Source organism: Mustela nivalis (assembly GCF_964662115.1).
Source record: "Mustela nivalis genome assembly, chromosome: 6".
NCBI classification, from domain to species: domain Eukaryota; kingdom Metazoa; phylum Chordata; class Mammalia; order Carnivora; family Mustelidae; genus Mustela; species Mustela nivalis.
Window position 1 is genome coordinate 11,806,189 of NC_139025.1, and position 27,816 is coordinate 11,834,004.

The window sequence follows — 27,816 nt, forward strand, 5'->3', positions numbered from 1 at the left end:
AGGAATCAGCCTGGAGCGTTTGTTCTGTGCATGGCGTGTGGGGTTCGTCTTGGGTGCCCATGCTTGTCTGACTTCTGGAACTGAGTGATGATCAGGATTCTGAATCCCATTGGGGTTAGTGCAGAAGGCTGTTGTGGTCCCCAAGTGATCATTGCCTCAGTTGGTGGTGATGGCTGCCGCAGCCCCAGGGAGGTATGGTGGGTGGGTGCCCCCCTTTTCCATCCTTGATCTACCCCGCACGGGGGGCTGGAGTCCCAGAGAGTGTAAGTGTAAGGCAGGCCACACAGCAGAGCGGGGACTGGAGCAGGTCCTTGCTGTTTGAATAGTCTGGTGCTTTGGTTCATTCTTTATCTTTTTTTTTTTTTTTTTTTTTAATGCGTCGAAGATAATACACACAGAAAGCTGTACAGATAAGTGAGCAGCTTCACGGAGTTTGCAAACCAGATACACCGCCTATCCATGACCAGATCAAACAACAGCGCAGAGCTGCTCCCTAGAGCCGCTCATGGGCTCCCCACTCCTTCCCTGCCTTTTCCCGACCTGCCCTGCCCCTTCTTTCTCTTTGCATTCTCTGGGAAGCCAGTCCCAAAAGACCACACTGCTGTCCTGCTGTCCTCTTCATAAGACCTCTTCCTGGGGGGTGGGGAATAGGGACTCTGGAAGGAAGGAGGCTGGAGATGAACTTTCTCCAACAAGTTAATGCTCTCAAATCCCTGTTCCATCAGTGGCTTCCAGCCTGGTCCTCCCACACTGCTCCTGGCCGGCAGGGTTTCAGTCCTCTAATTCTCCTCCTAGAAACCACCTCCTCCTCTCCCTCCAGCCTTCAGGTTAACGTGCAGAATGCTTGGCAGGGGAACCTGGCACTTAGCTTGCCCAGCCCTACATGTGACTCCTTTTTTAGCCTTCCCTGTGCAGCTTTCTGTCCCACATCGCTGGAGATGGAGAGTTCTGGAACATAGGCGGGGCTCACTCTTGCTGCAGTGCTTGCATAAGATTTGTTCTGTAAGTGCAAATACTCAGGAAGCTCTTGTTCAGATAGCCAGCCTCCCCCAGAGACCCGGTAGAGGCTGCTCCGTCCACGGGAGGTCTGGACAGCTCTCAGCCTCTTTCCTCTCAACCATCACCCCCTACCCCTTGCTGGCCCCAGGCTTTGGTCCTCTCTTTCCTGTTCTAGACCTGTCCGATGGAATTGTGCACAGGTTATCCAGCACTTAGGTTCAAAAATGGTCCTTAGGCTTTGTGGGAATTAAAAAGCACTTTAGCCACATAACTTGTTGGGGTAGGTGACAGGGTTGCACTGCAGAAGCTGTGGGGTTGACCTTGTAACGGGAGGTTTCGAATCCTGGCAGAGCCCCAGCTGGTTATGTGACCTTGAGCCGGTCACTTTGCCTCGGTCAGAGACTCAGCTTTTTCATCTATAAAATGGGAATAAAAATACAGTTGTTTATGCTACAGGTCACAGAGATTGCTTTGAGAATCAAATCTGGCGTTTATTTTGTGTGACTGCAGCTTTGGAAAATCAGAAAATTGGTTTCTTTTGTGTACCGTGGTAGGTTTCTGTGATTGCTACCTTTAGAACCTCTGTGCTTGAGCGGCTGAGAAGTTTTGTGATCTTTTGCATTCTTACCCCAAGAATATCCGCTGTGTAATCCAAGGGAGATGAAAACATTAGTCCACACAGAAACCTGTGTCCAGATGTTCATAGTAGCGCTACACGTAGTAACGCCAAGGTGAAAACAAGCCAGAGACCCGTCCCCTGATGGACGCACGAACAGACCTGGTATTTCCACACGGTGGAGCGTTGTTCAGACCTGTGTCACAGCGGGGATGAACCCTGAAAACATTACGCTCAGTGGAAGAAGCCAGTCCCAAAAGACCACACTTGATTCCATTCGTATGAAATGTCCAGAATAGACAAGTCTGTAGAGACAGAAATGGTTTCCAGGGGCTGGAGGGGAATGCGTGAATTGAAACGGAGAGCTCAAACATACGGATTATTTTTTTTCTTTTGAAGTGATGAAAATGTCCTAAAATTAACCGTGCAGATGGTTGCACAGCTCTGTCGACGTATTAAAATCCCTGGACTATAATCTGTAAGTGGGTAAATCTCATGGTATTTGAAATCTATCTCAATAAACCCCCCCCTTTTTTTTTTGTTTTTGTTTTTTTTTTTTAAACATACTGTGAGGTAGGAGCTGTTCTGGTCCCCATGTTACAGATGACGACCGAGGCTTTTGGAGGCAGAGTCACAGGCGGGGAAGGCAGGATTCTGCCCCAGTTCTCACTGCCTCTGGCTCCAATGCATGTCCCCTCTGCACAGGACTGGCCTTCACCTTACAGAGGTGCCAGAGGCCTAGAGAGGAGAAGGGGCTTCCAGGGCTCTGTGTGGTGCTGCTGCTTCTATCCCAGCTCCCCCGACCCTACTGGAACAGTCTACTGGGCCTGAGTTGCCCAGTCCTGCCACGGAGGTTAACGGTTAGGCTGTGCTGGCTGATGGCCTTTCAGTGGCTGGGTCGCGAGCACTACGAGGTGAGGCTCTGCCAGGTCTCACGTGAGTGGTGTCCTTGACTCGCACAAGCTCCTGATGTTGCGAACATACTGTTTATTTCTTCTTTGCTACTTTTGGTACCGTATCTTAAGAAATGGCTCTCTGATTCAAGGCTACGAAGAGGTAAACCCATACATTCTTCTACGAGTTCTATAGTTTGAGCTCTTACCTCATCGTATTTTTATATTAAAAGACACCGTGCTTAAAAAAGAGTATTTTCCCAGCAATGCGCACGTCACCAGCCAGTCCTAGGTAAATGGTGGCTGCTGTTATTTAAAAATTATGGTGATGATTATTTTTATTTATTATCTTTTCCATAATCTCTCACTGCATTTCCCATCTGGCTGGCTGCCTCCTGCTCCTTCGGGAAAGATAGTGTTGGTGTTTGAATCGGTCTCTGGCACAACTATAGGGGTGTGTGGGCTTGAAGAAAGGGAGGACCTGGTTACTTCACCCCTCCCTTCCATTCTGTCCCCAGTTTTTTTGTTACACAAAGTTTAAAAATACTGGAGAAGAGGCTGCAGCGCCCTCCCCCGTCCCGCCACCCAGCTTCACGAAGTAGCCCGTGCGACCACTCTTGTTTCCTCTGCCTTACCTACGTCTCTCACCATCCGCCATGCCTGGTTACTTTGAAGCAGATTCTAGGCATCGTATCTAATCTGTAAATAATTTCAGTATGTATCCCAAAAAAATGAATCACCGCTTTCTAAAAAGGGGCCTGCAGTGGTTGGGGGGTGGGGGGGGGGGCAGAAAGTCCCCTATGTCTGAGAACTGAGGGGGCGGGAACTGGGCACGGGTGCTTCTCTCCACGCCCCCGTAAGGGACCGGCTGGCCGGGTGCCACTGGCATGGTGGGCTCTGCCAGGACCTGTCTGCAGAGGGATGTGCCCTGCAGCCTGGGCTGCCGTAGGCCAGGGGATTGTGTGGTGCTTCGGGCGTCAGTGGGAGGGTTGACCCCATCCGGAAGAGCCCTGTCGTTCTCCCCAGGTGCAGGGCTGGCCTGCCCCACAGTCGGCTGCATGGGGCATGGCTGGCTGAGCTCAGAGACCTTGGGCCAGGTATGGTGCTAAGAGCCCACGTGCTGTCCAGCCGCAAGAATCCTCTTTTTTCCAGTCCCGGTCTTGTTGCCCAGAGTAGCTCCCTGAGATGGGTTTTATTTAAAATGCAGGGGCACCTGGGTGGCTCATTTGGTTAAGTGTCCCAATTCTAGAGTTTGGCTCAGGTCATGATCTCAGGGTCAGGAGATGGAGCCCCAGGTCAGGCTTCACACTCAGGGTGGGGCGGGGTGTCTGTGTGTGTGTGTTTGAGATTCTCTCTCTCCCTCACCCTCTGTCCCTCCCGTGTGTGTAGGTGTGTGCGCTCACTCTCTAATAGATAGGCGAGTCTTTGGGAATAAAAATGCCCATTTGGCACACCAGGAAACAGAATCTCAGAGATAAACTGCAGTTTCTCTTTCACAGATATAGGGTAAGTGCGAGAGGCAGGATTTGAACTTGGGGCTTCTGCCTGCATTTTCTGTCGGATAAGAGCAAACCCTTGCATCTGCCAGCTTGTTTCCTGTCGTACATGAAACCACAGAGGAAATGGCATCTGTGGCACCCCTGATCCTTTCATTGGGCTCACTCTTGCAGTGGGGAAGCGTCGACTTCCTCCAGCCCAGCAGAGAGGGCTCCAGGTCCCTCCTGGCACCATCATCCCTCGGGCCTGGGGGCGGGGGGCCGGGGACACCTGGCCGGCCTCTGCCCCTTTGTCCCCTCCACAAACAGTCTGCGCTCTCTAGCTCTCCTCCTGGCCCCTGACGGGGGCTGTGTCTGCTTTCCCCACTTGTCAGTCGGCCTCGAGCCGGGCTGGCCCTTGGTCATGTCCAGGCTCCCTTTGTAGGTGTTCTGCGGCGGACGCTCTAAAGGAGCATGTGTTTACCATTTGCCATGGAGACCGTTTGGGCCTTTCTTCTTCTGAGTGGTGATAAAATGGTACAGGGCGCTCACCCTTCCAGCAATTTGTTTGGTAATTCTAAGAGTCTTGTGAAAAATGCATGAGGCCTGTAGTACAATAGATAAGCTGAAAGGCTTGGAAGGAAATCCACTTGTGGATAGCGGGGCGATTGGAAAAACTCTTTCTTTGCCCTCTCTGTCCTCATCCCCAAAGAGATCGTGTTTAGGAATAACTCTTCTGTTAATACCGATGCATTCATCCCGGGTCAAAAGCTTGTTGGCGCCTGCTTGTCAGATATTTTCCCCTTTCGTTTCTCCTAACTTCTTTCCCTCGTGAGTTTGGCTTAAATTCATGTCTTGATGATTCAGAGTTCTCTCTCTTTAAAGGTTGCTGCCCTAATGCAGAAAAGTGCAACCAGATCCAGCAACTACTCGGATACTCTTCTTGGGACTGGGGGTGGGGGTGTGGATTTTCGAGGGGGAGGAAGGAGCCTGTGTGGACTTCAGGGGACTCAGTTGGTAGGGAGACCTGGGCCAGCCCACTGAGGCGAACACCTCTGATACCAGCCCGTTGCTGAAGGCAGGCAGCCAGCATCGTCCATAAGGCCTCCAGCACGTGGCTTCTAAAGCAGCCCTTGTGTGCGGCCCTGAAGTCTGCCTCCATAAGCACCAGTCCTTCGTTTTTTATTTTATTTTTTTGTTTTTTTTTTTAAGATTTTATTTATTTATTTGACAGAGAGAGATCACAAGTAGGCAGAGAGCAGGCAGAGAGAGAGGAGGAAGCAGGCTCCCCGCCGAGCAGAGAGCCCAATGCGGAGCTTGATCCCAGGACCCTGGGGTCATGACCTGAGCCAAAGGCAGAGGCTTTAACCCACTGAGCCACCCAGGCGCCCCCGGTCCTCCGGTTTTTTCCAGGGTAGGCTTTTAAGTCGCAGATGAGGGAACTGAGGCCTAGAGAAGCCAAGTGGCCTGCCCAGGGCGACCCTGGAAGGTGATTAACCGAGGGAGCCTGGGTTTCTTGAGTCCTGGGCCCTCACTTTTTCCTCTGCACCAGGTTGCTTCCTGGCGTGTTGGGGTAGGAGAGGAGGAGGGGTTGTGGGGACAGTTCAGTGCGTTTAGGTTGTAACCTGGAACGTGAACTCGTTGGCCACGATTATAAGGGGAAGCCCAGAGGCTTTCATTCATCCGTGTGTCTTTAGTACTCTGCACGATGCCCAGGGCACCGTGAGTGATATGCACTTTGTCGTGTGGATGACCTTTTAACATGAAGAGAGTAATGCAATTTTATATGTATGCAGTGACCTTGGTGTCTCGTGAATGACATTGTCTTATGGCAATGTAGACCTGGGCCAACGGAACGGTGTTGACAGCGGGTACGTGCTGATGGGGAGCCTGCCGTGGGGAGATGCAGACACCTAGGCGAGGCTGAGGCTAGAGAGAGGAGGTCTAGGCATGGCCCCCGGCCTGAAGGCAGCTCTGGATATTCCTTCCATGAGGACACTTCTCAGCTTGTCTTTGTGGCCCCGGTGGGTGGCAGATGTGGACTCGCCCACATCAGCTGACAGTCCTGTTCTGTATAAGCAGGGAAGTGGGCCAGGAACTGGGGTGACTCGCTGACGGCTGCCTGTCTCTCGGGAGGAGGGGGAAGGTGGCTTGTCTTCTGTGTTTGTGTCTGTAGCATGGGTATGTGGGGAGAGGTGCCGAGAGCGTGCTGGGTGGGAGGGTGGAAGACGGGCTCCCCACCAGCACGTACCGGGCACCCTGCAGGAACAGAGAAGTTTTTTTAAATTTTCAAAGAAAAAGATACAAATGTGCCCATAAGCAGATACTCTGGTATGAAACCCAAGGTTGGGAGCAGATTTCAGAGGAGACGGAGATAGAAATCTCTGGCTTTGTGTTGAGAGCTCTTAAAAATGGTTACTAGGAACCAAAATAGGTTCACTGAAAAAAAGAGTAATTCCAAATGGCGCTTTCTTTTTTGTTGATAAGGCTGACTTGAAAAGAAGCATTGTGGCTTTCTCCTTGGCCTCTTTTGACCTCGCAGACTGATTTTGTTGACTGGGTGGGCAGGGGAATGAATTAAGCTGGTGTGTTCATTCCCTGGGGTGGCCTTGACAAAGTACCACAGACTGGGTGGTGTAAAACAACGGGGACTTTTTCCTCTCACAGTTAAGGAGGCTCGAAGTCTGAAGTCAAGGTGTCTGCAGGGTTGGTTCCTTCTGGAGGCGCTGAGAGAGAATCTGTCCCATGCTGCTGTCCTGCCTTCCTGCAGTGGCCAGTGGTCCTTGGCAGGCACGACATCAGTCACTGTCTCCGTCTTCAGATGGCCTTCTCCTTGTGTGTCTCTTTCCAGACTGCCCATCTTAAAGACACCAGTCAATGGATTAGGGTCCATCCTAATCCTCTGTGGCCTCATTTTAGTTTGCTTCTATCTGTAGAGACACTATTTCCAAATAAGGTCACACTCACAAGCACCAGGGCTTAGGACTCAACAGATCTGTTGAGGACACAATTCAGCTCACAATAACAACAGCTGGCGAATGGCCTCCCTTCCACCCAGCCTTTCCTCTTAGCCCCTCTCTTGTTCCTCCAGCATTCCATATTTTTGTACTTGGACTCCATGTTCTGGGGCCAGGCGGATGGTCTCAGCCTGCTGAGCTGTCATGGCCCACGGATGTGGCTTGGGCTCCTGTGGTCACAGAGGTGCCGAGGGGCAGGGCTGGGATCCTTGTGTTCCTTTCCCAGACACCTTTTGGCCAGTCTCTTGTTGAATTTTGTCAGAGATGGTAGTTTCTCGTCTCCCAGGTGCCTAACTGTTATTTCTCCAGGGAGACCCTAAATTCCTTAAAGGCTGATTTGGTCACAGTTTTGCTTGCGTGTTCGCAGTCTACCCTGAAGCTGGTGGGTAGAGAAGAAGAATGTTGTAGTGGGTACCTGAGGGTCGGGGGCCGCCCTGGGGTGGGTTTGTCATCCTGCCTTCCACACCGATCCTCACCTGAATCCCAGCGTTCATTCTGCTCTCGCCGGCCCTGCCCCAGAATCCTTATCCATGCAGAGCTTTGGGCCCTTCTCGAGTGTCCTCCACAAGGGCAGCAGAGCTGGTTTCAGGTGAGGCTTTATCCAGGAGCCAAACGAGTTGACCGGAGCCTGCTTGTGCTCCTTTTCTTGGCTCTGTTCTCTCAGGCTGGCCTCTCGTTCTCAGTTCTGGCTTTGCCGCGCCTCTCCCTCAGATTTCAGGATGACTGCTCCCAGCTGCCTGGTCCCCTCGATGTGGGAGAGAATGGTCTTGTCCCAGCATTCCTAGCGAGAGCACTGAGCCTGCGTCTGATTGGGCCGACTTGGGTCACGTGCCCTGTTCTGGAGCCTATGGCCAGGGTGGAAGGTGCTGATTGGTCTAACCAGCATCATGTGATCCCAATGGGGCCAGGAGCATGAAGGCATCCTCCCCAAACAGTGTGAAGTCAGGGATGGGGGGCAGCGGGGGGAGGAGAAGGAGGATGGATGCCGTGAGGGCATGTCGGATGGAATGTTGTGGAAAACTCATTTCTAACTCGGCCTCCAGCCTCCAACCAGAAGAGGTGTGTTTTCCTTTCAGGAGTACATTGATGCGCACCCTGAGACCATTGTCCTGGACCCCCTTCCTGCCATCAGGACCCTCCTCGACCGCTCCAAGTCCTATGAGCTCATCCGGAAGATCGAGGCCTACATGAAAGGTAGGGACACACGTGACTTGTCCCATATCGCACGTGGCCCACCCCTGCAGTGACAGGGTGGTCGTTGCATGGGGGTGGGAGGAGGGGGGTGTCTGATCTTTTTTAAGCCCTTTGGGGCAGGAAGGAGTTGAATTCCCCAGGGGCACACGTTCTTGGGAGGGCCTCGCCCCTCCTCTGACCAGAATTAGGAAATAAAAGCCTCAGGGTGCTCTTCGGGAAAGAGAGCGGCTGCAGCCACTTCAAGACGGTTTTGTTTTGTTGTCTTGAACCCACAGAGTGGTGATGAAGTGTCCCGATAACACAGTGGTTAGAGAGCAGGGCTGTGTGTAGAATAGCAGAGCAGCGGGCCAGGAAGGGAAGTTGTGTAATCGGGCAATGGAGACAAACAGAGAGATTGAAGGGCCTTTAATCAAAGCTGTGGAGCTGTGTCATGTGGCGGCTGGACCTCACGGGGTACGCTCTGTTCTTGACGCAGGAGCCTCCTGCTTAGCTGTGGGAGCTTTTTTTGCCAGCAACATCCTCTCGTCCCTGAGGACTCTTTCTCCCCACCTTCCTGGGCCTGGCCACTCTGGAGAGGTTGGATGGCCTTCCCAAGGTGTTTGTTTTTGTGAGAAGGGCTTTTTTGGAAAGAGTCCTGTTAACAGTGATGTAGCTCTCTTTGCCTGGCCCTGCACTCCCTGCTGAGAGTTTTCGTTTAATTTTGAGGAAAGGCAGCCCCCACTCCTGCCATCCAGACCATGACGGTGGCCCGCCTGGCCCTGACCTGGGTGGTGACTTGGCCAGCTCTTGTTTCGTGTGACAGTGGGACCGGCAGGAAGAGTTTGGCTGGCCGGACCAGGGCTCAGCCTTCTCCTTGTGCTCTGTTTTTCCACACTCCTGAAAGTGGGGGCGGTCACCCCCCCCCCCCCCCATTTTGCGGACGGTAGTGGAGACCGAGAGCATAGCAGACGGGCCCGCATCACACAGCCTGTGTGTGGTGGAGTCAGCATCCCGCCAGGTTCCCCCAACTCAGGCTGTCAGCTTGAAGCCCCTAAGCTTAACTTATGTGTCCATGGCCAGATGGCCGTGGATCTAGCAAGCACCTGTCCTCAAGGACTTTGGCCATGAGAGTTGGCAAGTCCTTGCTTCTCTAGGGAGCATGCCTTGTGGAAGAGCTGGGTGTTGGACTGGCTGTCCTGGAGGGGGTCTCAGGGCCTCTTCCTGAGGGTGCCTGGTGTTCGGCAGGTGCCATAAAGCCCGGCCCCTGAGCAGCGTCTTTTCAGCACGCCGACACCCTTTTCCCCTTGGGTGTAGAGTGGTCAATGATGATGTCAGCTTCCCTTTGCTTTGCCTTCCTTCCCTGGGTCCGACTAGAACTCTCAGACGAGAACAATCTGTAGGGATGTTCCGGCTAAATTTCAGTTCTGGAAAGGAAATCCCAGGAGCTGTGCGTGTTCGACACCAGCTGTGTGTGAAGGGACAGGAGATGAATCCGATCCTGATGAGAAGGGCTGCTTAGTGAGTGGGAGGAGTCGTGGGTCAGTGGCCACATCTCCTGTCCTCAAGTCCATGAGAAGAGTGATGTGTACCAGTGGGGTCAGGGAAGTCACCGCTGAGAAGGTTTTTTTCAGAGCAAAGAGCACAGGTTTTGCGGGGAGACAGGCTGAGGTCATATCTGAATCTGGGATGTTGCTGCTGTTGTGCCCTTGGCCAAGTCCTTTTACCTAGCTTAGGCCTGTTTCCTGTTAAGATGTTGATAAGAAGTGGTTTGTCCTCAGGGTCTGCGGTTGAGATAACTGGGATGACGTCTGGTGAGCACTTAGCATGGGTCCTGGCACATGGTACCACCTGGGAATGTCCGCAGCTGGCACAGTGCCCATTCTGTTGGAAGGGGCTGAGCTTGGAGTCTCTCAGTTTTCATGGGCAGAGAATCAGGGCTGGGGTCAAGGGTGAGTCTGGGCCCGGAGTGGGACTGTGCACAGGCAGGGGGCAGGGGACCAGTGATGGGTTGTGCTTGTGCGTGCCTCACAGACGTTGAGTCAGTGTCAGGTTCGTGGAGTGCCTCGTGCAGTTGGGGACGTCGTTCATGGGCACCCACGGAAGGCGTTTGGGTTGGTGAGCGAGGACATGAGCGTACATTTTAGATCAGTGCAGACATGGCCTGGAGACAGGTTCCAGTGGCCATTACCTATATCCTGGTGTAAAGGTGACTCACACAGAGCCACACGTGTGTCGGGCTGGCGACCGACCCCCTGTGGGGAGAGAATGAGCCTCCACTCTGCTGGGTCCAAGGAACCTCAAACCCGGGGTCCTCAGTCCAGGAGCTGCCTGCAGGGCGGCGGGGAAGCCCCCTCCATGCTGGGCAGGAACGTGTTGACCGAACCCTAAGGCAGGCTTGGTCCTAGGCCAGCAGGAATTGTTTTGTGGGTGGGCCGTGACTGCTGTACCCTGGATTTTCTTTATCGTGCACTGAGCCGGGTTGGCACTCTTCCAGGAGGGTGGGCAGGAGCTGGGATTTCCTGGAGCCTTTTCCTGACCCCCTCCGCACCCCCACGGCCGTTCTTATGGAAGCAGTGCTGGCTCTCGCCTGCCAGCCTCCCAGAGCCGGGGCTCCTCCCCGCAGATGCAGAGAACCTTCTCCAGGAGGCATATCCCCAGCACTCCCCCGCCCCGCTCCTGCTATTCCTGGAGGCAGCCCAGTTAAGCGCACTGCAAATGGCCATAATTACCTTGTAAGTTCCGCAGACAGTTAGAGCAGCCCAAGTGACACTGCTGTAGCACTGGAAGAAGGGGCTTGCTGGAGACCTCCTGGGGGTGTTACCGTTCTTCATGCCAGGGTGGCTGTGCCTGCCTCAGAGAGCCAGAGCAGCTGCACAGTAAGGCCGGGGGAGGCTGCCGCGGAGAGGTGCCCAGAGCTCCCTGCTCTGCAGTGGGGGTGGCGGCCTCCCCGGTAGGGGGCGGAGCACTTGGAGCGGGGGTCCACGCTCTGGGTCCCCGCAGAGCATCAGCTGTGGAGACAGGGGAGGCCTGCTGCCCGGAGCCCCCAGCTCCCAGTCTGAGTATCTGGGCGCCAGCTTGATTCCTTGCTCCCACGGTCCATCCTCTTCTAGTTCAGAGCCCAGAGGGGAGGTGGGGTTCTTCTGGTGCCTCAGACCCATCAGTCTCAAACCTGCCCATTTGCTTAGCCCTAAAGTTGCCATAGCAACAGAGACCTGAAATAACGGTGGCTTAAGTGAGATAGAGCCTCATTTCTCTCTCATGGAGCAGCCCAGAGGAAGGACCCAGACTTCGTCCAGCTGACTGTTCTGTGATTCGAGCCTGCTGGTCCACAGTGGTGCTGCCGAAACTCCAGCCATCATGTCCAGGATCTCGACCTGCGGGTTGGGAGGGACAGAGGAAGGAATCAAGGGGAGATAGTGGTGGTTATCGTTTTAAGGAAAGGCTCTGACAGCCACGACACAGTGCTGGGTCCACACGTCACTGGCCAGGACTGAGTCCCACACGGGGCTGCAGAGGAGTTGGGAAATGTGGGTTTTATTCTGGGCCCCCATGTGCTCAGCTGAAGTTGGGAGCTTTGCCACTGTGGAGAAGGGGGAGACCGAGGTCCGAGGGACGGCAAGTTGTCTGTCCCCTCACCTTCCGAGAAGTGGGCTGCTACCTGGGGAACCCAGGGGTGAATGACTCTTGGAATGAGACCATTCCTCCTCCGGCTGGCCGGGGAGGCAGTGGCCTCAGCCTGTGACCCTAGCAGTAAATTCCTTCCACACAGCAGCTCAAAGCAGCGTGAGGTCCCTAGGCTTGCAGAGTGACCCACCCCAGAGCATTTGGGCCACAGGGTTCTCTAATTGAGTGACTGTTTGTGGGCGGGGCTGCACCCCCGCCCCTTAGCCAGAGGCACAGATGGCACGGAACCTGGATCCAGTTCAAACCAAGGGAAGGAACCTCCCAGAAACGGAACATTGCCTGGCACAGGCATGGGGGAGGGCGGGGGAGGCTGGGTCAACAAGTCATGATTGCCGAGCACGCATCTGCAGGGCTCTTCTCTCCTTGCTACCTATTTTGCTACATAAGGCCAAGAGTTTGAGATGGAAGCCTCGAGACCAGGGCCTGGCTCTGCCACCGCAGGTCGAGCGATTATGGGCAAGGCTCTAGCTGCCTCCTGAACTGGCCAAAGTGATCCGAGAGAAAGCTGTGCTGTGGTTGGAGGACACAAGCTGGTGTTCTCAGCCCTGGGGGGTGGCGGTGGACCGTGGCTGATGGAGGGCATTAGGCCACAGGACAGAGGGCTCGAGAGACCCTTCAGAGCTGGTGACAGTGGTGGGTGACGGGTGACATGTGCTCTGGAGGTGACAGATGGCCTTCGGGACACCAGGCCTCCCTGGGGAGGGAGGTACACAGCACGGATGGGAGCATTTCTGCCTGTGGTTTTATGGGAATTTAATCAGGGCTCATTTTGGAGCCCTGCTGGGGCGCTGGATTGAAAAACGGAGTGATCTAGACAGCAAGTGAAGAGGAAGGAACATGCCTCCGAGCCTGGAGGACTCACTGCCCCCAGAGCCTCTGTTGGGCGAGGACTGTGGGGTGGGAGGGCCGTGATGGAGCTGGGGGCGGGGCAGAGGCCTGTGGGTGGGAAAGGAGAGGCCGGGGAGGGGCCCTGGAGTCAAGGCTTGGGCCTCAGACTGCCCGTGTCCCCTGCGTCGTGTGGCCTGCGCAGGTCACTTTCCTGTCTGAGTTTTCTCTGTCAGCATGTGGTAGGTCCTGGGGGAGCACCTGCCGCATGTCCGGCGCTGCTGGGAGCACAGCACGCCCCAGCTGATCGCATCCGCAGTGTAGCCAGTGAGAAAGGTTCCAAACCGAAGTGCGTGTCCCTTCAGGCCAGAGCTGGGATTTGAACAGTTCTGTCCGTCTGTGCTCTTAGCTGGTGGTTCCTGAACCTGTGGGCGTACTGCGGCCTCCAACCCCACTGTCCCTGACAGCAGGGACCAGCGGAGGTCAAAGCTGAAGCCCGGATGGTTGTCCAGTGGGGCTCTGCTGCCTGGGGACAGGTGCACTTCCACTGCCAGCCAGTGGCACTGTGGGGCGCCCTCTGGTGTTCAGGAGATGACATGGCCCAGAGAAGGTCGGGTTTGCTTGACAGAGAGAGGATCAGAGTCCCTGTCCCCTAGGAGTAATCGGAGCTGGGAATCCAGTCGGTTCCCTTTCAGAGCAGCCACACACAGTCGTGGAAAAGAACAGACCTTGGCACTGACAGACCTGGCCTCAGCGCTCCTCATTTGACGTGGACCTCTCTGAGTCGTCTGTGCACCTGTCCCCGGGGTGGGGGGCTACTGTCACCTCCGTGGGGGGTGGTACCGCAGGTCTGGCCCTATTCATGGCAGCGGGTGTGGCCCAGGATGCGGTGTCAGAATCACACCTGCTGGGTGCCTGGGTTCTAGGTGGGAGGCGTGTGGTAGAAGCTGGGAGGGGGTGGGGGGCCTGGAGTCATGAAGGACAAGGAGGAGGGGAGGGAACGCACCCCAAGGACTGTTGCTCCCAAGTCAGCCAGCCGCCAGCCTGATTTTGTGCAGGAGGCCAGAGTTTTGGATAAGCCCTCCACGAAAATGCTTCATACCTATTGAGTGAACTACTTGGGAGGCCTCGGCTGCCTGCCTGTGTCTCGCTGGAGTGTCAGCGGGCCCAGCCCACCGTGCTGAGGCCAAGGGGATGGGGCCAGGCCAGGCCGGGACCGATTCCCAGAGCAGGTGGCTGTGCGAGTGGCACAGCCTCTACAAGCTGCGCTGGGGATGGGGACTTCGGGTAAGTGCTCGGCTCCTGGTTTTCCTCTTGGACTTTGGAGCCTGGGGGAGAAACACCATCCAGGTTTCCAGAGACCCCATGTGCGGCGGGGGCTGGAGGGGTCTGCGGAGCAGGACAGTGGGTTGAGCGTCCTCTGCAGGCCAGGCTGAGGGAAGCACGTTCCTGGCGGCTTGGCCTGAGCCCTAGCTCTGCCCTGGTGAATCTTCCTTTTGTCACCTGCCAAGAGGAGGTCATGCCCTTCCCCAGGGGCCTGAGGGGATAATCCTCGGGACCAGGCCTGGCTCTGGGTGGGCAGCTCCTCCTCTCCTTGTCGCGCGAACCCTCCTAGCGCAGCTGGGCTCTTCCCCTTGGGGGTGAGAGAGTGGAGCTCGAGAAAGGCAACGGTTTGCCAAGTCTTCACGTCGAGCTCTGAGTTGATCCCAAAGCTGAGCCTCCTTCCTACACCAGATGCGTCTGCAGCAGATTCTCCAGATGCCACCCATCCCTGTGCCCTCTGCTGACCCTGTGCGGGGTCTGCTCCTGTCCCTGGCTCCATCCAGGTCGGAGGCCACGCCGGCTGCATGGGCCTGGGACCAGGGCTCCCCCTGCCACCGTGCAGGCGTCCTGCCCTGGAGGGACTCTGGGTCTCTCCCTTCTCCCTCCACCTCCCTACCCACTCCTCCTCAGCTCTCAGACGTCCCCTCCTAAGGTGAGGCTGTGTGTCGCCCCCAAAGGGACCCACGAATCCCGAGAGTGTTCGGCCCTGTGGGCCTGACTCCCAGTACAGACTGAAGAGCCCAGAGCACAGGGAGGACACCCCACAGGCTCACGTCTGCTCGCCGCCGGTCCCTCACCTGCCCCCACAGGCCCAGGCCTGCTCATTCTCTTCCGGCCAGAGAGCTGTTTCCTTGGCATCCCCTTGCCGCCCTGGCCTGCCTGCTTCAGGGGGTAGAACCGTACCTTGGGGAACGAGCAGACCCCAGCTCACTCTTCAGCAGCCGCCGTCTTGCCGCACTCCTGCATTCCAGAAGGCCGAGGTGGGGCCCAGAGGGCAGTGGCCCCTCTTCCCCGGAGACGCAGACTCAGCTTCTGCCTTAAGAGTTCTTCGGGTGCGGGCGTTCTGGTGCTGAGGCCCACCGGCTAGTCCTGCCAGGCCAGAGGGAGCAGTGACTCCCTCCAAGGGGAGGATGCAAGTGTCCCCTAGAAATTTTTAGAAATTTTCTAGATTTCTACCAGAAGCCAGCATCCCAAAGCTGGGATGTTCTGACCAAACGACCGCAGGCTGGCCCCCGGCTCCCCACTCCCCTCTGTTCCTTCAGGCGGCTGTGGTGTGTCCGATGGGGGTGCCCCCTCCATGCCGCGCTGGTGGTCCTCCGCCACATTCCTCACTTCCTCTGCCACGCCACAGGACACAGGACTGGAGACTGCGAGGAGAGATGGAGAGAACGAAGTGAGCTCTCATGGTGCCTGGTCGCAGCACCCCCCCCCCCCCCCACAACCCCTCTGGAGGAGACCAGGCCCATTCTTGGAAAGAACTTTCCTGTTTGTGCTCCAAGCTTCTCACTGGGCCTTCCCAGCCGTTGGGACTATAGCAGCGAGACGGGGGCCTTCAGCACAGGTGCCTCCCCTTAGCTGCTTCTAGCTCCGCATGATGTCTCTGCATGAGCTACCCGGCTCCTTGCTCATCTGCTGGGAAGCCCTGTTTCTTCCTGACCCACAGACTCACCCCTCCACACCTCCTGAGGGACCCCACCAGGCTCTGGTGGCTCCTGCAGGCCAGTCTTTTCTTCCCTGTAAATGCAGGGCCCTGGGCCAGTCGGAGAGCTGACGCTGGTTCTCTTTGAGACCCTAGCTCCCCTTTCTGCAGTTTCTTCACTCTTGTGATGACCAGTGCCTCCAGACTGGAGACTCCCAGGAGTCCGTCCCCTGCTTCCCCATCACACTCAGAGTCTCCCAGGTCCCATGTAAAAATTCTCAACGGCTCTTCCTGGGACAGAGTAGGGCAGGGAGACTCAAAACATACTTGTGTTGGTCACGTTGATCAGAAAGTGTCACAGACCAGTCATTTACACGTTAGTGTGAATTTAAGGCCAACTTAGTGTCTTTCCAGCTGAAAGAGGTCTTGAGCTCTCAGTGCCTCTGAAGCTTTTCCATATCTTTAGAGATGAGAAAAGGGGCCCAGAGAGGCTGTAGGACTGTCCCAGAACCCACTGATGCCTGCCTTTTGCAGTTCAGTGCCCTCTCCAGAGGACCTGTCCCTCTGCTGCAATCTTCCCAGAAGCATTCCAGGTCACACCGCCTGGGTTCAGGTGCTGTCCTGACCCCTCACTGATTGAGGCAAGTTATTTCACTGTACTGAGCCTCAGTTTTCCTCTCCGAGAGGAGGGATAATGACAGTAGCACCTTCCTCATAGGGTCGTTGTAAGGATTAAATGTGCATTTAAGGCATAAATACCCTGAAGACGGTCATTCTCCCAGGTGACCCCGCGCTCTGGGTGTCAGACCCCACCTTGTGTGTTGTGACCTTACTAGTCGTGGGTTCTTGCACTTCCGGTCAGCGCTGGATTTGTGCTGACCTTCTGAATTGTGGGCCCTGTGACCCCAACGGGATCCAGGCCCCTCCAGGGCAGTGCTCCCCACCCCCGTCCATCCTACCCGAACACTCAGCCCCACGCTCGTAAATTCGTCCCCTGGGTTTCTTTCCCTAAAGGAGAGTCTGCAGGGTGACCGATCCTGTAGCCCCCGCAGGGCTCTCATCCTGTCTTCCTGGCTTCTTGACGTACATTCCGGGTGTATCGCCTGTAGTAGCTTATTAGTAGTGAAGTTCCCCTTATTATTTTAGTGTAGTTATTTATTGATTTATTTTTATTTTATTTTTATTTTTATTATTTAGTTATTTATTTTTAAGTAATTTTACATTTACCGAAAATGTTGGAAAACCAGCCCGCAGAGTTTTCATAGACCCTCAGTATGCCCTTCCCATGGCTGCATCTTGAGGTCGCACTTCCCGTGACCGCGATACAGTTCTCTGACCCAGGGACGTCACATCAGCAGCGGTCCTGTCATGAACCGTGTCCCCAGCTGCCCCGCTGTGACCCTTCTTCTGGTTGTCCTCTGTGGCCTCCTCGCTTCCAGGCCAGGGTCTCAGGCTGTTTGTCTCTCACGACCACGACACTCGGAAGGGCCCAGCTTTGGCCTGGACTTCTGGGACGTTCCCCGGTGTTGCCGGATTTGGTTGACGTTCTGCATTTTGGGCAGGAACGCCACGCCAGCGATGCCTCTCCCTCTTTTGCCCCTCCTGTCTGTCAGGAGGGCATGAGCTTGATGTGGGGCCCATCTGGTCAACCAGTCATTTGGTCGGAATGCTGTCCCCATGTCTCCTCTGTTCTTTTCTGTTTTTCTCTTTGTCATTGGCAGTGGTCTTTTAAGGAGACCCTTAGCAGATGTCCTGTTTCTTGTCATACTTTGCCTGGTGTTTTAGCATCCATTGATGGTTTTTGATGACAGGAGTTGCTGCAGTGGTATTTGCCAAATGGTTGTTATATTGAATTTTAGAAAGTCAGCATGCCTCTCTTCCATCCAAGTACTAACCAGGCCCGACCCTGCTTAGCTTCCGAGATCAGACGAGATCAGGCGCGTTCAGGGTGGTATGGCCGTAGACAGCGTGCCTCTCTTCCAACGCGGACTTTTGCAGACGTTCATAGGAGACACTTCGCCGAGCCCTAGCATCATCTCATTTGCAAGTAAAGGGAAAGGCAAAGATGAGAATTAAGAAGGAAGAAGAAAGGGGGATTGTGTTGGAGAAGCTTCTTTGCTACAGAACTTCTCAGAGCCTTTAGCATGTGATTGAGAATCTTGAGTCTTCTAGAGGGTGGTATACTGAGTTTTACCACTGAAGTAAGACACCCTGCTAGTTTATATCCCACTAATAATGGGGGAAGTGCTAATTACATTGTGATACGCGGTCAGTAATGATATGCATCTTAACTCAGAGATAGAAAATGAGAAACCGCATGTCTTCGAATCGGTGGATATGGCCCTATTTGATGTCTTCCACGTTATCGGTCATAGGTCCTCTGCTTCCTCTTAGTAGGGCTTCTGTGAGAGCCTTGCTGCACCCAACACACTTTAGGAATTCCCAGACCTAGGAATTCAGGATTCCCTGATTGTTGGTGACTCACGTCCCAGTGGCTGCTGCTTTGAGCAGTGTGGAATCCATCTTTCTAGACCCTTCTCGTACATGTACAAATACAGATTTATGTACTTAAAAGTAGAAGCAGCATCATATTACACGTGTTCTCATAAACTTGTCTTTTCCCCAACTTTTGTATCTATCTTGCCTTCTTTCCATGGCCCATAAAAGAAGAGGGAGATGGGTCCGCGTGGCTCTTTTTGGTGGCGGCTTAACATTTCAGCATGTGATTGAAAGAATCACCATTTACTCCATCACGTCGAGGTCATAAGGTCATTTTGTTTTAATTGTTTTTGTTAACTGGGCTGTGGTAAGTGTAGATCTTTGCATATTTCTGTCAAATTAATCCTTAGAAGTAGACTTTCTCAGAGATTTTTTTTTTTTTAAGATTTTATTTATTTATTTGACAGACAGAAATCACAAGTAGGCAGAGAGGCAGGCAGAGAGAGAGGAGGAAGCAGGCTCCCCGCTGAGCAGAGAGCCCGATGCGGGGCTCCATCCCAGGACCTGGGATCATGACCTGAGCTGAAGGCAGAGGCTTTAACCCACTGAGCCACCCAGGGGCCCCAAGATTCTTTTTTTTTTTTTTTTTTTAAGATTTTATTGTTTTTATTTGACAGAGAGAGAGAGAGTGGGAGGGGCAGAGGGAGAAGCAGACTCTCCGCTGAGCAGGGAGCGTGATGCGGGCCTTGATCCCAGGACCCTGGGAGACACGTAACTAACTGAGCCACCCAGGTGCCCCTCAGAGATTCTTATAAATTTCCCTTCACGGGCAGATACTACTGGATTGTTCTTCAGAAAGTCTGAGCGGATTTCAGTCTTCCGTGCCCGTCTGCCAGGGAAATGATACCTACGTTAATTTGCACGGTTTCCATCCTCGACCAGATGGAGCATTTCTTCATTAGCTAATTTCCCCTTTGCATTTCTTCTGTGTGTGAATCTCTTCCTGTCATTTGCCCACTTTTCTACTGGGTTGTTAGTCTTTTTGTTATCGATTGGTGAGAGCCCTTTTTGGATTAAGGAACTTGTCTCCTTGTTTAAAATACAGACTGCCGGGGTGGAGGGTGCCTGGGTGGCTCAGTCTCTAAGCATCTGCCTTCGGCTCAAGTCATGATCCCAGGGTCCTGGGATTGATCCATGCGTCAGGCTCCCTGCTCGGTGGGAAGTTGGCTTCTCCCTCTCCCATTCCCCCTGCTCGTGTGACACATTCTCTCTGACAAATAAATAAATAAAATCTTTTTTTTTTAAGATTTTATATATTTATTTGACAGAGATCATAAGTTGGCAGAGAGGCAGGCAGAAAGAGAGAAAGGAGGAAGCAGGCTCCCTGCTTAGCAGAGAGCCCAATGTGGGGCTCGATCCCAGGACCCTGAGATCATGACCTGAGCCAAAGGCAGAGGCTTTAACCCACTGAGCCACCCAGGCACCCCAGAAATAAATAAAATCTTAAAAAAAAAAAATACCAACTGTGTTTCATCGGTGGAAGCCTTCATATTTGCACCGGAGCCAAGCTGACATTTTCTGTTCTGCTTTTAGAATATGTCCTGCCAGAGAGAGCACTTTAAACATTATTTTTGAAACGTCTTAAAAACAAAAAAAAGGCTGTGAAATTTGGGAAGTTGGGGCTGAGCGGGGACAGTGAGTGTCTGCCTTGGTCCGGAAGGCGCCATAAATCGTTGGACCCAGCTGCCATGAAGCTAATCCACGTCTCCAGCAGCCGTTTTCATCAGCAGGAACGGGGCTCAGGAATGTCTGTGTCGCTGCCCGGGCCCGTGTTTGGCTCCACTGTTCCTGGTCTTTTGGAACACCCAGGTGCAAATGGCGTTCTGGGTCCTGGAGATGAAACAGATCATTCGTGAAGTCCAGCGGGAGGAAATGGTCACCTGGCCAGCCAGCGCAGCTTCAGAGCAGGAAATGTCAGATCTGTGGCCTTTCTTTTTTTTTTTTTTTGAAGATTTTATTTATTTATTTGTCAGAGAGAGAGAGCGAGCAAGAGCGAGCACAGGCAGACAGAGTGGAAGGCAGAGTCAGAGGGAGAAGCAGGCTCCCTGCGGAGCAAGGAGCCTGATGTGGGACTCGATCCCAGGACGCTGGGATCATGACCTGAGCCGAAGGCAGCTGTTTAACCAACTGAGCCACCCAGGCGTCCCGATCTGTGGCCTTTCTTTCCCTCTGGCCCTGCCCACAAGCAACCTCCTGCCTCAAATTCGGGCTGATTCCACATCTTCCAGTGTTGTGTTCCCCCACCCCCACCTTGACACCCCACCTATAGCCAGAGAGTCCGAGGACTGGTCATGGCAGGGCACTGGCAGCTGCAGCAAAGGCCATCATGCCCCTCGGAGCCTCCAGGAGCAGGGTAGGGGCTGCAGCCGCCAGTGGAATGTGCCCTCCGCCCTGTCTCCAGTGAGACACGGAGACAAGTCAAGGGACACGGTCAAGTCAGGGACCCCTGTCAGGGCCACGGCCCCCTGCCCCCTGCCTTTGGAAGAAAACTCTGCCAAGGGAGTTTTCCCCGTGCGGCGGCCTCAGAGGGCTCTGACCGTGACTGAGAATGCCGTCAGGCCTGCGAATGTTTTGTCTCTGTCACATTTCCTCAGCCCGTGGCTGACATCACTGATTCCCTGGCCCTGCCGGGGACCGACAGCTCAGATCTGACCTTGCGTTCTGAGCATGAGGTTGCTGCCTCGGGTCGTGCGCTCTGCTGAGAGGGGAGCGGGGCCCTCTGGGGGACGGCCCGGGTGATGGCTCTCAGCTGCCGGAAGAGTCCCAGTTCTGTCCCGGGGGACAGATGGACAAGAAGGCTCTGTGTTCTTCAGTGCTTGACGTCAAGGGCACTATCTCTGAGCAGGAAAAGGCAAGCATGTCACTCTTCCATGTCTGCTCTCTTTTCTTCCTGTTCCCCCCCACCCCACCCCGGGGGCCTTGTCAGACCATGCAGAGTGGTGCTGGGCTCATGAAGGTGATCTTGGACTCTTTAAAATGGTAGACCTTCAAATAACTGGGCTGTTAACAGTGGTGGAGGGGACGGTGGGACCTGCCACTTAGTACCTACTATGGACCAGTTTCTGTTTTAAGTGTTCTGTGTATTTTTTTTTCCTCAAGATGTTATTTATTTATTTATTTGACAGACAGAGATGACAAGTAGGCAGAATGGCAGAGAGGGAGAGAAGCAGGCTCTGTGCTGAGCAGAGAGCCCCATGCGGGCGGGGCTCGATCCCAGGACCCTGAGATCATGACCCGAGCTGAAGGCAGAGTCTTTAACCCACTGAGCCACCCAGGCGCCCCCTTAATTGTTTTGTGTATTAACTCATTTGATGCAGCAGCTCCATGGACAGGACTGAAGACTGTTCTTATCCTCATTTTATAGACCAGGAAACTAAGGCACAGAGAGGTGAGGGAACTTTCTCCAGGTCACACGTACCCAGGCAGCCTGGTGTGTCTGGCCACATGGTGGGGAGGCACAGGCAGCTTGAGTCCTCTTGTCTCCTGGTCCCTAAGATGGGAGTAGGAACCTTTTTCCAGAAGTCCTTCAGCGGGGCCCAGAGTCCTTCAGCGGGCCTGAGGAGAGGAGGGGAGAGAGGTATCACCTCAGAGGCTGTTGTGAGGTATCACCTCAGAGGCTCGTCGTGAAGGCCTGGGCAAGCCCGCTCTCCCCGCTTCGGGCTTCACTTCCCAGGGCCTCAGTCCTTCCACGCACAACAAAGGGGACAGTAGGAATCTACCCGTAACGTTGCTAGAAGAGTCCTGTGAGTGAGCCCTGCGGGTGTCTGCGGTAGTCCTGGCACAGGACTCTGTGTGCCCGCCGGGTCCCCCTGTTTGTGGAAGGCGCCGTGTTGTCAACCTGCACATCTTTCTACAGCATATCGCCCGTGCGGGCCTGCAGTGTTCTCAGCTCTGGGACAGGCCCTGAGGCGAGGAGCGGTCCCTGGTCCCGTCAGGGGCAACTGGGTGCCAGTGGTGTTGGGGTGTGAGCCCAGGGTTTGGGAGTGGGGGATGGGGACCTCCACCTGCCTAGCCTCCCTCCCCCCACGCCTCACCTGTGCTCTGTGGGAGCAGTCAGGAGACCACGTGAGGCCCATCCACTCTCAGGATGTGCTGTTTCTCCCCTCCCCTCCTCTCCTCTCCCCTCAGCGGCATTCTGGGGAGGAATACCATCCCAGCCCGGCCCTGTGCCCATTGCCCTCCAGGTCCCTGCCTCGTCTGTGTGGTTGGGGACCCGGGTAGAAGGAGCCCTGGCCGGCCTTCCCTCACAGCCACTGTCCTCACCGGCCCTTTGAGGTGTCAGGCCGTCTTGGCCTCAGCTGCTCGGGGTGAAGTGCGCGGATGATCTGGGGAGGGCTTGCCCCAGGCTGCCTTTCAGGAACCTGGTTTCCTATGGGCCGCTCCCTCTCAGCCTTGACCCTCTGGCTCTGTTTGAGCTCCTCAGGGCCAGAGCCATGTGAGTGGCTCTCTCATCCCAGAGGGGACGAAAAGGACACCTGTGTCCTATGCTGAAGAGTCAGAGACGGTCCCAGCTCCCGAGGAGCCCTCAGCCCCATCGTAGGTTCATCATGGGCCTGGGGTATTGGCTGGACCTCAGTGAGTGACTGGTGGTACCTCGAAGCCGTATCTCATTCGTCTCATGTGTGCCGCCCATGGTCCCAGCGCAATGACTCTCGACGGCTTAATCAGTCCTCACTTGTGTGTGGTCGCTGCTGGTGGTTGTCCCCATCTTGCAGATGTGGAAACTGAGGCACAGAGAAGTGGCCTGGATTGAGACAGCGGCCCTAGGATTGGAACTCAGGCACTTGGCCCATGACTGTCTATACCCAGAGCCTCTGAGGAGCCGTGAGGATAAGGAAGCGCTTCTCCTGGGGCCAACCCGAAGCCCTGGCAGAGTCCCAGGTGGTTTCCATGAGTCAGGCTCCCCATCCCCAATTCCCCAGGGCACTACGGCTTTGAGGGCCTCAAAGCCTGTGATGGTCTTAAAACATACTGTTTCCGTTTCATCTCTTCTGAGGCTGTGAATGGGTCTGAAGACACACACGATGATGTCACAGCTGTTTGGTTGTTTCCATTCCTTTGAAGCCCAGCACAAATCCCCCCAACAAATCCAAGGGGCCCTCGGGCTGCGGGGAGAGGTGAGTCAGCTGCTCCTGCCTCTGTGCGTGTCTGGGTCCTAGTGTCTTCTTAGAAGGACACGGGTCAGATTGGATAAGGGACTGACCAAAGGACCTCATTTTAACCTGTTCACCTCTTTAAAGGCCCTGTCTCCAGAGTCACATCCTCCGAAATTCACATGCCGAAGTCCCAACCCGGCATGTTGTGGGGGTGGGACTTCGGCATGTGAATTTGGGAGGAACACAGTCCAGCCTGTAACAGGCAGGCAAAGGTGAGCAGGATCAGGTTGCAGAAGCCTGGAAGGGCTTTGGACTCGGCCTTGAGTCAGCCACAGAGTTCTTGAGCCGAGAGCAGCCTCACTTGTAGGTGGGCATTTTGGGAAGACAACTCAGGATCTAAAACCGATGTGTGGTTTGGGTCAGACGCTGAAAAAGGTGAGCAAGACACCAGAAATCCGTGGTCTGTGGGTAGAGCAGATGCTGTGGGAGAAAATGGTTATGGGATAGGGTGCCGAGAAGGAGGTGCCTGGATTCCCAGACTCCAGGAGCGTGTCGTCAAGCAGCTGGGAGAAGCCCCGCTGCTGGGCCAGGGCACTTGTTCGGTCAGGGTCCCAGGAGGGCCGGCTGAGGCCGCTGCAGCTGCCCAGACCCTGGGGCGGAGCTGCTGGCTGGTGGGTGGATGGTGGGGCCTCCCCTCCCAGAGGGATAGGGCTTGCACAGGTGCCCCGGGAGGGTGGTGTGTCCACAGAAACAGGGCTAACCGGTTCGCAAGGTGTCTCCAAATGCCCTTCATGCGTATGGCCTCACCGAGTCTCTGTAATTGCTCCAGGAAGTGGACAGCATTGCTGTCCCATTTTACAGATGAAAGAAAGGACCAGAGAGGATCAGTGGCCTGGCCCAGGGGGCACAGTTTGCAGGGACTGGTCTGGCTCTCGGCTGCAGAGTTGATGCTCATTCTCGTGGCTGCATTTTGCTTTCTGGGCCACGATTTGCGGTGACTGCCACCTCCACGCAGTCTAACGTGACTCATCTTGTGTCCCAATGGACACGGTTGGGGTATGTATTTGGCAATTGACGGGCCTCCTCTTCGCCAGCACCCCCACTTCTTCTACCTACACTTGGTGATCTGGGATTGGACCATTTCCTGACTTACAGTGTGTTTTCTGAATGGGGGGGTAGGGGACAGCCCTACGAGGTAGGTACTGTTGTTCTCACTTTCCAGTGAGGACACTGAGGCAGAGAGGTAAGGTTGCTTGGCCAGAGGCACACAGCTCATATGAGGTGGAGCTGGGGTTCAATCCCAGGTAGCTGGCGTCCCCTGCAGAACCTGCGGGGTGCCCAGTCTCGGCAGAGGTCGACACGTCACGAGCCACCCAGATGAGGCGAGCCAGCAGAAGGGACCTGTTCCTCGATGCATGGGAAGGGGTGTTCCGTGGAGCGCTCCAGAGCAGGAAGGTGGCTTGACGGGGCCTGGATGACAGCCCAAGAAGGGGCTAGAAGGAAGGGGTCCGCTGGCCAAGAGATCAGCATGCGCGAGGCTCCCGGCCTGCACCCTCAGGGCATTCGTTTTCCCTCAGCAATCAGAGGACTGAATCCTGCGGCCCCGTGTCTTGTCCTGTGCTGGCTCTGTCCCTGACACTCCTGCGTCACACCATTTCCTGCTCTGGGACAGGGGGCTCCTGGGGGTGGAGTATGGCCCAGGAAGGCAGGACAGAGCCCAGCTCTGCGAAGCCGCATCTAGGACTGTTGTGCAGGGTCCATGTCTGAGATGATGCCGGCCCCTTGGGAACTGTGTTTTGATAGAGGCCGCTTCTCTTGGGCCGGGGGCAATGGGAGCCCAGGCCAGTGTCTGCTTTTCCCTCATCCACGCGTCTCTTGGGGCTTGGGCCATGAACGCGGTAGAGAAGCTCCCTGCCCTCACGGAGCCTGCGTTCTGCCTGAAAGGCGGACCCACATCTGTGCAGCTACACGGGCTAAGGTGAGAGGGTGTGTACAGGTGGAAACTTCCTGCCTTCCCCAGGGTTCACTGGCATGGCCTCCTCCCGTGGAGCCCTTCCAGTCTTCCCAGGGTGCAGCTAGAAGCTGGCCCTCCGGAACCACATGCTTCTTAGCGCCTAGGGCTGGGGAGGCCCGGTCCGCTGGCTGGTCCTCAGAGTCACAACGGTCTCTGCCGGCCTTGCCTCTAGCACGCATGGGGTAGGGATGCTCCTGTGGCCGCTGCTTCTGTCCCTGTCTGGAGTAGGGGGTGGCCAAGGGCTCCGTGTCCCTGTCTGGCTTGTGGTGACCCCGGGGCCTAGAGGCTCCCTCCCTGAGTGAGGAGGGTGTGAACGGACGGCAGCACTAGGCCCTGCCACTCCTGAAGGGCTGACTTCATTATCTGGCCTTGTGCAGGTCCTTTGCCCTTGTCCTTGGTCCCAGCATGTAGACAGGGCTGGCTTGAGGACTCCCATTCTGCTGGCCAGGAGCCCAAGGCCCAGGGCTGCTCTCCAGGCCCCCCTGTCCAGGGCTTCTGCTGGTAGTGACTCCCCACGCCAGCCTCACTGTCTTCATGCCTCCCTCACTGTTCCGGGTGGGCCGCTGGCCCCAGAGTGACTGGATGTGTGGTGATGGGGTTGTTCCCCAGGTCACCCATGGTCCTCCTTCCTGAAAGGACTGCCCGGGTTTCTGAACATGGGACTACCCAGGGCTGAGACGGCGCGGTTAAGACGGCCCAGTGCAGGCGCCACAGCAACGTCCCGTAGTCCTTTCAGGAGACAGTGTGGCACCGCGCGGCAGGAGCCCCGAAACGGCGATTCCCACAGACCCCCAGAGTCACTTCTGGGAATTTGGCCCGTGGACGTGATTTGCTGCAAACACAAAACCTTACGCATGATGAGGGGCTCTCATCAAAGCCCGGTCTGGTAGAGAAGAATTGGCACACATGTAAATCCGTGACTCCAGGGAAAACGTCATAGGTCCAGTGTGCATGATAACGCAGGATCTCGGGAAGATACCGCCGGCAGGTGTCCAGTAACGTGAGGTTCAAGTGGCGAGTCTGGTCACAATCATAGCAAAGTAGGCCAAGAGGATGCCTGTGCAGGCGAAGCGCTTCAGAGAGGAAAGGCCAGGCCGAGCAGGGATGTATGTGATTGCTTTCTTGTTTCCGAGTGGGACGAGCCCAGGGTGCAGGGGTGTGTCCATGGGGTGGTGTGAGGCCTGGTGGTAGGGGAGACCTGGTACGTGGTTCTTTGTGCCCAGACATGCTGACCACGTGCCCTGCATCTGTCCAGATGGGGCCGGATGACCGAGGAGCCAGCCTTGTGCGTTAGGCACCATGGGCCCCTCCCTCAGCGGCCCAGGTTGTGCGCTCAGCAGGGTTTTGTTGCAGACCTACTGTGTGCCAGGCAGTGTTCTCGGCACCGGCCTGCAGCTGCGGACCAAACCCAGAATCTCCCGCCTGCCTGCTTGGAACTGACGTTCTAGAAAGGGAGACAAGCCAAGCCAGCGATGTAACACGCGTGTCTCTTGGCACATTCCCGTGGTGGTGTCTCGCTGCTCAGGACCACGCAGCAGGCTCCTGGCCACCTGGGTCCCCTCCCTGGTCTGTCTCCTGCTTCTCCCCTCTGCCCGGCCCTGACTCCTGGGTGTTGTTCACTCCCGGGACCCTGCCCATTGCAGAGGCTTCAGACCATTGCAGCCCCTGTGTCCCCCAGGGACTGCTGCTGCCCCTGGGTCTTTTTTTTGGGAGATACCATCTGGGTGAAGAAATTAAACCTGATCAAGAGAATGGGAGCTGAGGCAGGGTCCCTCAGCTGTTCCAGCCTTCGCTGCCCACCCCCCTCAAGTACCCTGCTGGGGCCCCTCTCAGCCACTCGAGGACGGCCTGCTCTTGCTCTGCCGGCACCACATGGGGAGCACGGGAAAGCAAGTGCAGCACCTGAGACGCTCCAGGAAGCTGGATGTGACCAGTAGCTACTATGCAGCATCTGCCTGTCCTCCCGCGGGTGTCCCCAGCCGGCCTGGCCGCTGCACGGCCCCCCAACCACCCTCCAGGGAGACACCGCTCCCATTTTCCAGATGGGGAAATTAAGGCCCAGCAGAATTTGGTCACTTGCCAAAGATTACAGCTGATAGGTAATTTACCCCCAGTTCAGAGTCAGGCTCCAGAGTGCTCTCTCTCTGTCCCCCACCCCTAGCTTTTCCCTTGTCTCCACCTGTTTGTCTTTGGCTTTTTGTCTTCTGGGGAGCTCTCCAGCAGCTGCCTCCAGCCAGGTAAGGGCGTGGCCACCTGGCAGAGTGGGGTGGGGTGTGGCTCGAGACGCCTGGGTTCTCCGCCTTGGCCTAACTGGTATGTGGCCGTGAACTCTTCTGCATCTTTCTTTGGATGTGTGGACGCGTGGTGGACGCGTGGTGCGGTGGGGACTTGTGCATCTCCGAGGGCCCCCAGCTTCCTGTTCCGTGATGGGGGCAGGCAGAGAGGAAAGACGGGGGCAGAGTTCCAGTTTCCCAGGGGCTAAGATTTCAGCTCTTCACAGAACACAACCCACCATCCAACTAAAAAAAGCCTCTTTCCAACTCCCATCCAGAAATAAAGACGG

The 27,816-nt window shown here is 55.5% G+C and overlaps 1 protein-coding gene across 7 annotated transcripts in view; it reads left to right on the forward strand.

Moving 5' to 3' along the window:
* ITPK1 (inositol-tetrakisphosphate 1-kinase) overlaps nt 1–27,816 on the forward strand; it is a 167,806-nt gene that overhangs the window by 114,709 nt on the left and 25,281 nt on the right. For all 7 annotated transcript variants that reach the window (XM_082733333.1, XM_082733335.1, XM_082733332.1 and 4 more), the window contains one exon: nt 8,077–8,194. In XM_082733333.1, coding sequence (XP_082589459.1) covers nt 8,077–8,194 — 118 coding nt within the window. The remainder of the gene's footprint in view (nt 1–8,076; nt 8,195–27,816) is intronic.